Source organism: Malaclemys terrapin, chromosome 6 (genome assembly GCF_027887155.1).
Source record: "Malaclemys terrapin pileata isolate rMalTer1 chromosome 6, rMalTer1.hap1, whole genome shotgun sequence".
Classification (NCBI taxonomy): domain Eukaryota; kingdom Metazoa; phylum Chordata; order Testudines; family Emydidae; genus Malaclemys; species Malaclemys terrapin.
The window spans coordinates 22,681,182-22,693,656 of NC_071510.1; the positions used below are offsets into that span (position 1 = coordinate 22,681,182).

The following is a 12,475-nucleotide window of genomic DNA, read 5'->3' on the forward strand; positions in this document are numbered from 1 at the left end:
CACGCTAACACGACTATAGTTATCACTAACTCACTTTTAGATTTATGCTACAGCATGTTAAATTTTAAAAAATAAAATAAAAAACAAAGGGCAAAATGGGCTTTTATAAATTGTCCAATTCTAAGTTTAAAATCCACAAGTTTCTTAGGTATATCAGTTTCGATGCTCAGGATTTTTCTCCCAAGTTTAATTTTGGTTCTAACGTGTTTCCTCCTATATATGTTGCCCTATGTAATAAAAATGAAATGTCAAAGCATTTGTTTTCTCCTTTTAAAACACAACTTTACTGTGTTACAATGCATATACAGTACATATTTCTATTATGACTAAAGAATTCAGAAAAAAATGGCTGAATTCTTTCTTATCATTTCCTAATGCTTAAATTTAAAAGTTGATTCATTGCTTGTAGAAGGTGCAAGACTAAGAGTTTTAAAGTCCACCCCATTTACTCACACAGGCCTGATCCTGCCAAGTGACACACCTGCACAGAAGCCCATTGATTTCAGTGAGACTGAGCACAGGTTTTAGGGATCCTGCAGGATCTGAGCCATATGAATACAGCAACAGTATAAGCTTCCCCACATTGTCCTGCCAATGTACCCCAAACTGTGATCTGATGAGACCTTTCCAAGGTCAAGAGGACAGTTAAATCTTCCATGTGAATAAAGCCCCAGAATTATTTGCTGAGACTGCCAATAAAAAGGTGTCAATTGCAATGGTAATTTTCCAATACGCACAATTTCCACTGAGAACGTTACTAAAACCAGCAGCTAATCATAAAGAGGAAATGTCAGATGGCAACTATTTTGTTTTTGCTATTCTAGCCTGGATTCAAGACAGTGTCTTAGAGGTGAAAGGATCTCTGTTCTATATGAGATTCTTGTTTTAGTTTTGGGAGCAGGGTGGGGAAGATGGAGGGGTGCAAGTGAATAAGTCCCCTTCATCCTCTTCCCAGTACTCTTGCAGATTTTACAGGGTGGCTGGAAATTCAAATATCTACCTCTAATTCAGCTTTTCCCTTACCTTATTACCTTCCCACCATGGCCAATCGCCACTGTCCACATATACTCCATTCTCCCAGTGTCCCTTACACTCACAAAGTCTTCCCCAACACCATTTTGGTTGGAAGTGGGGTTCTCCTTCCATATCTTGGACCCTACAAGGTAGTGCTGAACCCCATGAAAAAGATATAAAGGATTTAGGTTTCCACAAAAGTTCCTCTCCATAAAATAACTGTTATTGCCATGTATCATATGTCTTATGAACTTTACTGGTATAAGATGGTAAACATACAGGAAAATATCACACGGATGGTTGTCCTGAACAGTGCTCAGTCTCCTCTTCTGCAGATATTATGGAAGATTTAAGTTTAATTTCCAGTTTTGTTATACACTACTTACATGAAGTCACTTACTCTCTCTGCCTCAGTTCCCCACCTGTAAAATAGGAATAACAACACTCCTTTTCTTCCATCCTGGTCTATTCCATCCTATTGCAAGCTCTTTGGGGCAGGCATTGTCTCTTACTATGTGCTGACACTGTAGGTATACACAATTGGCTAAACAAACAGACCTAGGGTGAGATCCTTCACCCCAGCTACAGCCACTTTTGCTTGGTAAAAGGGCTGGAGTAACATAAAGCCTCTGAAAGCCCAGAAGCTGGCTGGTAGTGAATTCCTCCCTGCACGGGACCAGCAAAAGACAGCCCTAAAGCTGTCTCCCAAAGATCCCCTTGTAAATCTTGGTGTAGGGTAGGGTTACCATACGTCCGGATTTTCCCGGACATGTCCGGCTTTTGGGGGTTCAAATCCCCGTCCGGGGGGAAATCCCCAAAAGCCGGGCATGTCCGGGAAAATCGGGAGGGAGGGATGGAGGGCTCGGCCGGGGCCGGTGCGAGGCCGGGCCGGGGGCATGGTGCCGGGCCGGGCGCGGTGCCGGGCCGGGGTAGCGGGGGGTGCGCCGGGCTGCGGGGCCGGGCGGGGAGCCGGTCCGGGGTAGCGGGGGGGGTGCGCCGGGCTGCGGGGCCGGGCGGGGAGCCGGTCCGGGGTAGCGGGGGGGGGGGTGCGCGGGGCCGCGGGCCGGTCCGGGGTGGCGGGGGGGGGGGGTGCGCGGGGCCGCGGGCCGGTCCGGGGTGGCGGGGGGGGGGGGGTGTGTGTGCGCTGGGCCGTGGGGTCGCGGAGCCGGGAGCTGGTCCGGGGTTGCGGGGCCGGGCCGCCGGGGGGTGCGCTGGGCCGCGGGGCCGGGAGCCAGTCCGGGATAGCTGGGGGGGTGCGCTGGGCCGCCGGGGGCCGGCAGTGCTGGGCGGGCCGGGGCTGGTCGGCCGGGGCCGGCACCCCAGGGCCCGAGCCGACCCAGGCTGGAGCCGCCGGGGGGGCCAGCCTGGGCCGCGCCTCCTCCCCCCACACACACCCCCCTTACCTGCTTCAGGCTTCCCGCAAATCAAATGTTCACGGGAAGCAGGGGAGGGGGCGGAGACTTTGGGGAGGGGGCGGAGTTGGGGCGGGGGGCGTGGGCGGGGCTGGGGCCGGGGCCCGTGGAGTGTCCTCCATTTGGAGGCACAAAATATGGTAACCCTAGTGTAGGGGGAGTATCCAGGTGGGGTAATGATAGCAGCATGTAATACTGCAGAGATTCTAAGTAGTGCTGGGGCCCATAGGCTGCCAGGGCTGTCTAACTTATGCCAGAGTCTGTGGAGCAGCCAGAATTGGAAAGGTGCAAAGGTATCTTAAAACCACCATATCCCCCCCCGGGGCTATGGATTCTTCATTGTGCTTATCTCACCATGTTTAAAGAACAGTGGGGGAGGATGGGGTGTATTCTCTTCCACACTTGGTTGTCATTAGAACACCTTGCTTCTCGCAGTCACTATAAGCTGACTCTGATACAGTGTACAAACCCCATACTGGGCTCCTGGACAAGGGTGCCGAAGAAGCCTCCCTTGGGGAAGAGGGCTGCATGCTGTGCCCAGTTGGGGCTGAAGATTTAGCTGCCTTTTCTACTGATAGCTTAGGTTGTACTTGGAGCTGTTGGGAGAGATGGAGGGACCCAGGAAGGGTAACTCCGAAGGGACTCCAAGGTGCTAGACTCTTATAGAGTCTGGCTCAGAGCCCGGTGGAGTGGAAAGGCCCAGGCTGCCCTACCAACTTCTTCTGCTGCAGATGGGGCATAAGCCTCATGGTAAGGAGGGGGCAAGGACACTGAAAACACAAGATGATGCTAAGCCCACACACGGGTGAGGAACTGGACTGAAAAGCTGTCCTGGGTGGGGTGAGGCTGGATGCTGGACCCTCAGAGGACTCTATTACACTGACCAACACTCGGCACTCTATTGTGAGCAGTGTCTCCTTTGTACCTCCATTTACACAAAGGCGGAAAAACTTACCATAAAGCACACAAGTAACAGTCTCTTTAAAAAAAAAAAAAAAAAAAGCATCTTAGCAAGCCATAAGAAAAATATTATACAGACCTTGCCATAAGGAGTATCCACGTATTTTTCTGTTCTTCCTTCCAAGATGTCAGGATCGTCCAGACCAGTTCCACCAATAATTCCAATCTTACAAACAAACAAAAGTAAGTATTAGCAGCTCTAGAGATTACACTGCATTTTAAATCTGACAGTGACACTAACCCTGGATTTCTAGCCAGCTACACAATTTATTTTTTGATTCATCTATGCTTAAGATGGGCCCAGAACCATGGATCCAAAAAGCACCAATCATTATAGCTACAGCTCAAGTTTCTCATGAAGACTTGCAAACATAGTTGTACCATGTCACTTTAGGCCATATTTCATTTAATTTTGCCAAGTACAAAGGCTTGACTATGACTCCCCAGGTCATACAGTCACCAAATTTAAAAGTTATCAAACAGCACAAAGAAAGAATCACTAATTAATCATTTATCCCTAATGTGAAAGTAAATATGGGTGTTAACTGGCAAACTTGATAACTGATGCCAAAGAGATCAGCACAACCTATGCTGTAATCAAGGCTGTACCACAGATAGTATTCATATGAAATTGTGGTACACCTTTTCTGCAATGGGAAGAACAAGGACAAAGACTCAGTACCTCTGGTCACTGGAGACATAATGATCCCCAGAAATGCAACACCTGAACTGTCTTATTGATAACCCTGATTGCCATTAAGGTATGGCTCATAAGCTTCTTCCTCTCCCAATAGCAGTTGCTTCTAGATGCATGGGGAAGAGACAAAAAGGAAAGTGTGTTGGCAACTAGTTAGATTTGCCTGACGTGAAGCTACTAGCTGAGAAGCTACTAACTTTCAGGCCATGTAGCCTCCTTGAAAAAACATATTACTTAGCTGACTAAAGCCCCGGTTCAGCAAAGCATTCAGTTATCCAAACCTGCACAGTGCCCCACACCATTTTATCTGAGGTTAAATCGTGTAAGACATTCACGCTGAGCACACAGACTTTTACCCAGGATGGAAGCTGTCAACCAAAAAAGCCTTCCTTGCTTGCCTGCAATATTCGTAGGAAAGATAGGAAGTATGGCAAGAGACCACCCTGGCTTAACCAGGAGATCTTCAATGATCTAAAAAATCAAAAAGGAGTCCTACAAAAAGTGGAAACTAGGTCAAATTACGAAGGATGAATATAAACAAATAACACAAGTATGTAGGAATAAAATTAGAAAGCCAAGGAACAAAATGAGATCAAACTAGCTAGAGACATTAAGGGCAACAAGAAAACATTCTACAAATACATTAGAAGCAAGAGGAAGACCAAGGACAGGGTAGGCCCGTTACTCAATGAGGGGGAAAAATAATAACAGAAAATGTGGAAATGGCAGAGGTGCTTAATGACTTCTTTGTTTTGGTTTTCACCAAGAAGGTTGGTGGTGATTGGACATCTAACATAGTGAATGCCAATGATAATGAGGTAGGATCAGCAGAGGCTAAAATAGGAAAAGAACAAGTTAAAAATTACTTGGACAAATTAGATGTCTTCAAGTCACCAGGGCCTGATGAAATGCATCCCTAGAATACTTAAGGAGCTGACTGAGGAGATATCTGAGCCATTAGCAATTACCTCTGAGAAGTCATGGAAGACAGGAGAGATTCCAGAAGATTGGAAAGGGCAAATATAGTGCCAATCTATAAAAAGGGAAATAAGGACAACCCGGGGAATTACAGACCAGTCAGCTTAACTTCTGTACCCGGAAAGAGAATGGAGCAAATAATTAAGCAATCAATTTGCAAATATCTAGAAGACAATAAGGTGATAAGTAACAGTCAGCATGGATTCGACAAAAACAAATTATGTCAAACCAACCTGATCGCTATTTTTTTGACAGGGTAACAAGCCTTGTGGATAGGGTGGAAGCCGTAGACGTGGTATATCTTGACTTTAGTAAAGCTTTTGATACTGTCTCGCATGGCCGTCTCATAAATAAAGTAGGGAAATGCAACCTAGATGGAACTACTATAAGGTGCAAAACTGGTTGGAAAATTGTTCCCAAAGAATAGTTATCAGTGGTTCACAGTCATGCTGGAAGGGCATAATACGTGGGGTCCTGCAGGGATCAGTTCTGGGTCCGGTTCTGCTCAATATGTTCCTCAATGATTTAGATAATGGCATAGAGAGTACACTTATAAAGTTTGCAGACGATACCAAGCTGGGAGGGGTTGCAAGTGCTTTGGAGGATAGGATTAAGATTCAAAATGATCTGGACAAACTGGAGAAATGGTCTGAAGTAAATAGGATGAAATTCAATAAGGAAAAATGCAAAGTACTTCATTTAGGAAGGAGCAATCAGTTGCACACATACAAAATGGGAAATGACTGCCTAAGAGGATCTGGGGGTCATAGCGCACTACAAGCTAAATATGAGTCAACAGTGTAACGCTGTTGCAAAAAAAAGCGATCATCATTCTGGGATGTATTAGCAGGAGTGTTGTAAGCAAGACACAAGAAGTAATTCTTCCGCTCTACTCCACTCTGATTAGGCCTAAGCTGGAGCATTGTGTCCAGTTCTGGGCGCCACATTTCAGGAAGGATGTGGACAAATTGGAGAGAGTCCAGAGAAGAGCAACAAAAATGATTAAAGGTGTAGAAAACATGACCTATGAGGGAAGATTGAAAAAAATTGGGTTTGTTTAGTTTGGAAAAGAGAAGACTGAGAGGGGACAGGATAACAGTTTTCAAGTATGTAAAAGGTTGTTACAATTTTTTTTCCTCTTCATTTTTCTTAACCTCTGAGGATAGACAATTTTTTATTCTTGTAAAATGGCATAACAAAATAATTATATTACAAATGACCAGTCAGAATACCAGAAATGAGCAAATCAAATACTAATTTCAAATTACCAAATCACTATTTCATATCATTTTAAATTCTTTAAATCCTAATCAAAAATATAAAAGTATAAAATATTAAAATATATAAAAGCCACAACTGAAACAAACATGACCCAAAACAAAATGTTTTGTGGGAAATTTTCATTTCAATTCAGAATGAAATTTTTTTGAAATGCTGGAATTTCCCACAGAATAGAAATTCTAGTTTTGATCAGCTCAGCTGCCTGAATGAATTATGCATCCTTCTAGATTTAAGGAGCTGTAGTCCAGCTAACCCAGTGCACCAACACAGACATCGTATTTTACAAGTTACTCAACCTTGCTTACCCAGAAGCATGCTGGAAAGGGGCCCGAGAACACTTCCACTATGCACAGAACCCCCACTGGGACTTTGTAGTTGTGCCACTGGGCCTACTTTTGGGTTCAAAGTATTCTTTTTAAACCTTGTAACCTTCAAAGAGTGGTGCTTAATAATACCTGAAATGTAACAATGTGGTTTAGCATAACTCTATATTTGTGTTATAAAAAGCTAATTCCCATATGTGGAGTTTGCTTTCCAACCAAGGCCCACAACAAATCAGCAATTACCCTTACAGTAGTACCAGCTCCCCCTGCTGCTACCAAGCCAACTTAACACACGTACAAAGAAACACCATTTCTGTTTTTGGCTCTACCACCAGCCTGAGAAACCCCAAGCCTCTACACAGAGTGTCTGATAGGGGGACAGTATTCACAGCCAGCTTAGCGGCATCTTCTGTTAGTGAAAGTATGAAGAATGTGAATTCATATTCTGCTGGGATACCGGGTTTTTGTTGTTGTTGTTTTTTTTAAGCTTTGTGTTATGGTGCAGTCTGCATAGAGTTAACAAGTTCCAGCATAGTACTAGCAACAAAAAGGGAATCTCCATTTAGTTTTTGCAAACACTGACTTCTTCAATAAAGCGACATCCATAGGAATAAAGATTTTGCGCATGTCCTCTTGTGTCAGTCAGAAAAGCAAAACGGTTAAACTGTCGGTGCCACAGGTTCACAATGAATACTGAGGACAAACTGATTGATTACTGCGTACTTCAATCCAACCAAGTTGTGCAGCCTTCACAATAAAATTAATAATACAATGAGAAAGAAACATACACTTCCAAGTTATACCTTCCTTTGGCTTCCCAGTGGAACCAGTTGTCTTTGTATCTTTTAGGGTCTGATCCAACTCCCACTTAAGTCAATGGGAGGTTTTCCACTGACTTCAATGGGAATTAGATTAGGCTCTTCAGAGCAGTGGCTGTTTTTAATTGTGTGGTCCCCAAGCACACTGTTGGCACTTAAAGAAATAATTTCACCCTCTGTTACACACAGCAAAAAAATTGCTTTTTTCAATTGTCAGTTACTGTTGCAATGTTTGTCTCAGTTTTAAGTGGAAGAACTCAAATCATGTTGAGCTTTTAAAAACAAACAACCCCCCCACACATACACAACCCCCCCATTTTTGTCTCCCCCCCCCAATACCTTGTCAGTAATAAAAGCATGTTATCTAAACTCTCCGAATGTTTTCTAGCTGTACAACTAAGGGTTTGTATCTCTTAACAAAATAATAATAATAAAAAAGCACCAACTGGAAATCCCAGTGACTTAAATCTAAACCAAAAATCTGTCTCTTGCTCTCAATTTCTACAGCCCTATGTTTATAGAAACCCTACAGATGCCCTGTCATTATACTGCAATTAGCTCATCAGGCATCTCTTTTCAATAAGCAAAGACTGTGGTCCTTGTTATGTGCCAAATACTTTTCCATGTGAAAGCCTGGTTCGTGTCATCTGCTGTGCGATAGTATTTAAACAGATTTTTTTCCTTTTGGCGCCACCTTGTGCTGTATGTGGGTTATTGCAGGCAAACAACTAAATATATATCTCCTCAATATATGTTCCACTCTATATGCATCCGAAGAAGGGGGCAGTAGCCCACGAAAGCTTATGCTCTAATAAATTTGTTAGTCTCTAAGGTGCCATAAGTACTCCTGTTCTTTTAACTAAATCCTTAATATAATCCAAATAGGCAGACTAGGGAAGAAAAATAAATCACAATAATATTTGCTTATAATTTTTGTAATAAGAATGGAGATTTTTCCTTTAGTCTTATTCACAGATCATGAGTATTTGGACAAATGCTGGTTTGTTCATGAAAATATTCAAGAGTCCTGAATGCTATGATTATTTGCCTGAAAACTGTACCTGAAGTATTATGAGCTATTTATTACTCAAGATTCTCCCCTTCCAAAGTTTGTCATCCTCATATGGAGTAGAAACAACATCAACAAGGCAATCAAAGGTGGGACTTGCAGGTCAGGTAGACATACCCACACTAGCATTAATCTAACTAGTACACTAAAAATAGCAGAGATGACACCGGCATGGACCTCTGCAGGGGAGCAGGAACAATTTGTATTGTGGGGGTGCTGAGAGACATTGAACCCCACTGTAAATCCTGTATATAATGGAAACCACTTCAAGCAGGATGGATAAAAATCAATGATTTTTTTATTTAAATCAGATTTTTTTGATAAAATGCTTTTTGAGGAAAAAACCTATCTAAAGATAGTTTTAATTAATATACATTATAGCTCAAATATACCATCATGGAATAGGGATTATAAAATCTAATTCTATAGTATGAGACAATATATTCATGTAATGTTTAAGAAAAGTGTTGTAAATGAATTACAATAGTTCAAGGATTAGGGACCTAATCTTATGGGGTTCCACAGGCTTCTGTATAGATTATTTAGGTTAATCTTTCTATCTCCCCTATGAGACTCAGTGCTCAGTCTAGAAGATACCATCAGAGATGCTTTGTTTTGCAGTTCTCAAACTGTGCATTTGTGTCTCCAGAGGTAACCTGCTTGTTAACAGCAACAATGTTTTTAAATAAATAAATAATATGTAGAGGTGAGAAATAACAGACCTCAACTCTATTGTCCCTCTGCAAATTTGTGTACACAGAGTCAATCCCTTACCTCTCTCTAAAAGTGCAAAGTTTCAAAAAGTTCAATGAATAGAAGATTGTTGGGGGCGTAATAGATCTGGACAAGAAGAAGTCTGGAGATAAATGTGAGAAGGGAGGGATATATGCGTTTTTGTTAAAATATTATATGTTTGCTGTTGAAGAAAAAAATCCAGAATACTTAACGTTGTTGTTTTAGTTAAATAAATAATTTAAACGTCTGTCTGGTGATGTTCTCCTCCCAATACAGCGTGGCAAGAAAATCCTCCAAATATTAATGATTAATCTGCTGAATTGGAGCTGGTTCACCTCCCAATGACTTCATAAATATCTGCTTCAATTACCTTTGGTAAATGAAATAACCAAACAATCATTAATTTTCTGATATAGCTGTAAAACTAATCTAAAAAGTTTTCAAAATAAATCACTGTTTAAGTATAGTGTGTGCCTTCTAAAAATGAAACCTACATCTATCTCTGAGTTATGAAGAATATGTATTAAGGTTATAACAACCAACAAGAATGCACTTTTATATAGAAAACCATGATTAAATCGAACCTTCCTGACTAGGGATTGAAATCATGATTTAAATCCACCCTGACTTCAAGCCAGGAGATGCGGCAGCACACCCCCCTTCACCTCTAGTTTCAGCACCTATGGACTTCTGCACAGACTAGCAACGTGAAAATGTACTCGTGTCCCTGCATGGGTTTACAGAGCCTGCACTGAAGCCAGCGCTGCTGCATCTTCAGTGCTATTTTTAGCTGTACGAGCTGTTATGCCTGGGGGAATTCTGCGCCACTGCGAAATGCAGAATTTGATGTTTCCCCTGCAGAACTGGGGCTGCAGAGCTGCTAGTGGCCATTAGGGGCATTGCAGCTCACAGAGCACCAGCCCGGTGGGGATGGAGGCTCTGCAGCCTTGTTTGATCCTCATCCGCCCGTGGACGGGAGAAGGCCTAGGAGTCCTGGCTCTGGCAAAGGGTGAGGAAGGGCACCGTGTCCCCCCGGGAGATAGTAAAGAAGCTCGGGGGAGTACAGGTCCTGGGAGAGGGGGTGCAGATGTCTGTGCCAGGGGGTGCCTCGTAGCTGGGCTCTGGGGGGAGCGGGATGCAGTTGTCGGTGGCTGGGCTCTGGGGAGAGGGAGGTGCAGGTGCCTGGGCTTTTGCGGTGCCCTGCAGCGGGGCTGTGGGGGGAGGGAGGTGTGGGCATCTGGGCTCTGGGGAGGTCCTGCAGCTGGGCTCTGGGGGCGGGGGGGAAGAGGGTTCTGGAGCTGGCATATGCTTCATAGCTGGACTCTGGGGGGAGGGAGTTCAGGTGTTTGGGCTCGGGGAGGGGGGGGCATACAGCCCCCTCCAGTATGCTCCCAATTGGGTTTCTTTAACTCTCTACTCCTGGGGGAATCTTTTTTCATTATCATCTATATTGTTGACATACTTGCTGACAGGTATTTTGAAATAAGTTACCAAAATAATTGAAACTGGAGTGATTATATTGTGCTATTGACAAATAAAATATGCAGAATTTGGCAGAATTTCAAAATATTGTGCGCAGAATTTTGAATTTTTTTGGCACAGAATTTGCCCAGAAAGTATGTCTAGTGGTAGTATGTCTACACAAGCTGCGATTGGACCTTTGACTGCAGCATAGACATATCCTTATGGGACCAATCACAAACCACAATCCTAACACAGGCTGGAAATTGTTCACATACTCTTCAGTGTTTGCTGAATTTTGTAACTCATACAAATCAGAACAGAAATTGTGAAATGTTTTTATTATTCATTGAAATTCTAAAAAAAATGAAGAAAGAGGGTTAATAATCAAGTTTTTTTTTAGTTGGGAACCACATATATGCCAACATAACTGCAGCCTAGAATTTAAGATTGAGGATAATTTCCGCAGAGTGTGCTTTTCAACCTGAATTATTCTATCCAGTAATTAAAGAGAACAATGCAAACTGGAGATATGGGGTTCTTCACCATATTATCAGTTGGCTGATGAAACTGGCCGATGTCTGTGATTGTGACTCCCTGGTTGAGAATCCACAATACAGCCAAACTGTTCTTTTTCCTAACTGACCTTACTCTTACACCTTCCCTCCTCCCAAAACACAATCAATGTGACACCATTTTTTATTTTCTGCTTTAAAAATCACAGCAAAACTTAGTTCCACTAATAGAAAATAGATTTCTAAATTTCTAGTAACAAAAATCACAGATGCCATGGGATTTGAACACACTCCCTTTGTAATATAAAGCTGACAATTTAAACTCACATGTAGTGTCAGAGGCAGCGGCGGCTCCAGGCACCAGCGCTCCAAGCGTGTGCCTGGGGCAGCAAGCCACAGGGGACGCCCTGCCGGTCCCTGCGAGGGCAGCAGTCAGGCTGCCTTCGGCGGCTTGCCTGCGGGAGGTCCCCGGTCCCGCGGATTTGGCGGCATGCCTGTGGGAGGTCCACCGGTCCTGGGGATTCGGCGGCGGGTACGCCGAAGCCGCAGGACCGGTGGACCTCCCACAGGCATGCCACCGAATCCACGGGACCAGGGACCTCCCGCAGACAAGCCGCCGAAGGTGGCCTGCCTGCCGTGCTTGGGGCGGCAAAAAAGCTAGAGCCACCCCTGGTCAGAAGGGTGCTTTCCTATGATGCTGTTTGAGGAGCTACCATCACAGCCCCCAGACAGCTTTCATCTCTGGGAATGCCACCAATCCAGGGAAGGTCTTATGTCAGGCTGCAGGAATGAGGAGCAGGCCGTCATCATTACAGGGATGGGGAGGTGGGGGAAGGGATTACACTGATGGGCATTGCTGGGGGAAAGGTATGCCCCCCCAACCTACCCAGGGTGTTGGGGGAATATGAGAGTGGGTATGGATTTTGGGGGTGGTTGCAGATGGAACAATGGAGATTGGGAAATAGGAGAATAACCTAGTGCAATATGGGAGGGAATGAATCTTAGAGGCATGGGCCAGCACCCTTATCTACCCTTTGGCAACAACTGGAAGCCACTGCAGAGAGCTAGGGAGGAAGGGAGGAGTGCTTCACAGTGGGGAGGGGCAATACAGAGTCAGAGTAAGTTTGCTGCAAAGAGAAGATACACTAACTAGGAGCTGGGGGAAATCACCATCCCTCTTTCCTTGTGCCACAGCTATGCTAACCATGCTTG

At 44.1% G+C, this 12,475-nt stretch overlaps 1 protein-coding gene across 1 annotated transcript in view; it reads right to left on the bottom strand.

Moving 5' to 3' along the window:
- Positions 1 to 12,475, bottom strand: part of MTAP (methylthioadenosine phosphorylase) — a 69,041-nt gene that overhangs the window by 54,629 nt on the left and 1,937 nt on the right. Inside the window, exon 2 of the mRNA XM_054031533.1 lies at positions 3,466 to 3,552. Coding sequence (XP_053887508.1) covers positions 3,466 to 3,552 — 87 coding nt within the window. The remainder of the gene's footprint in view (positions 1 to 3,465; positions 3,553 to 12,475) is intronic.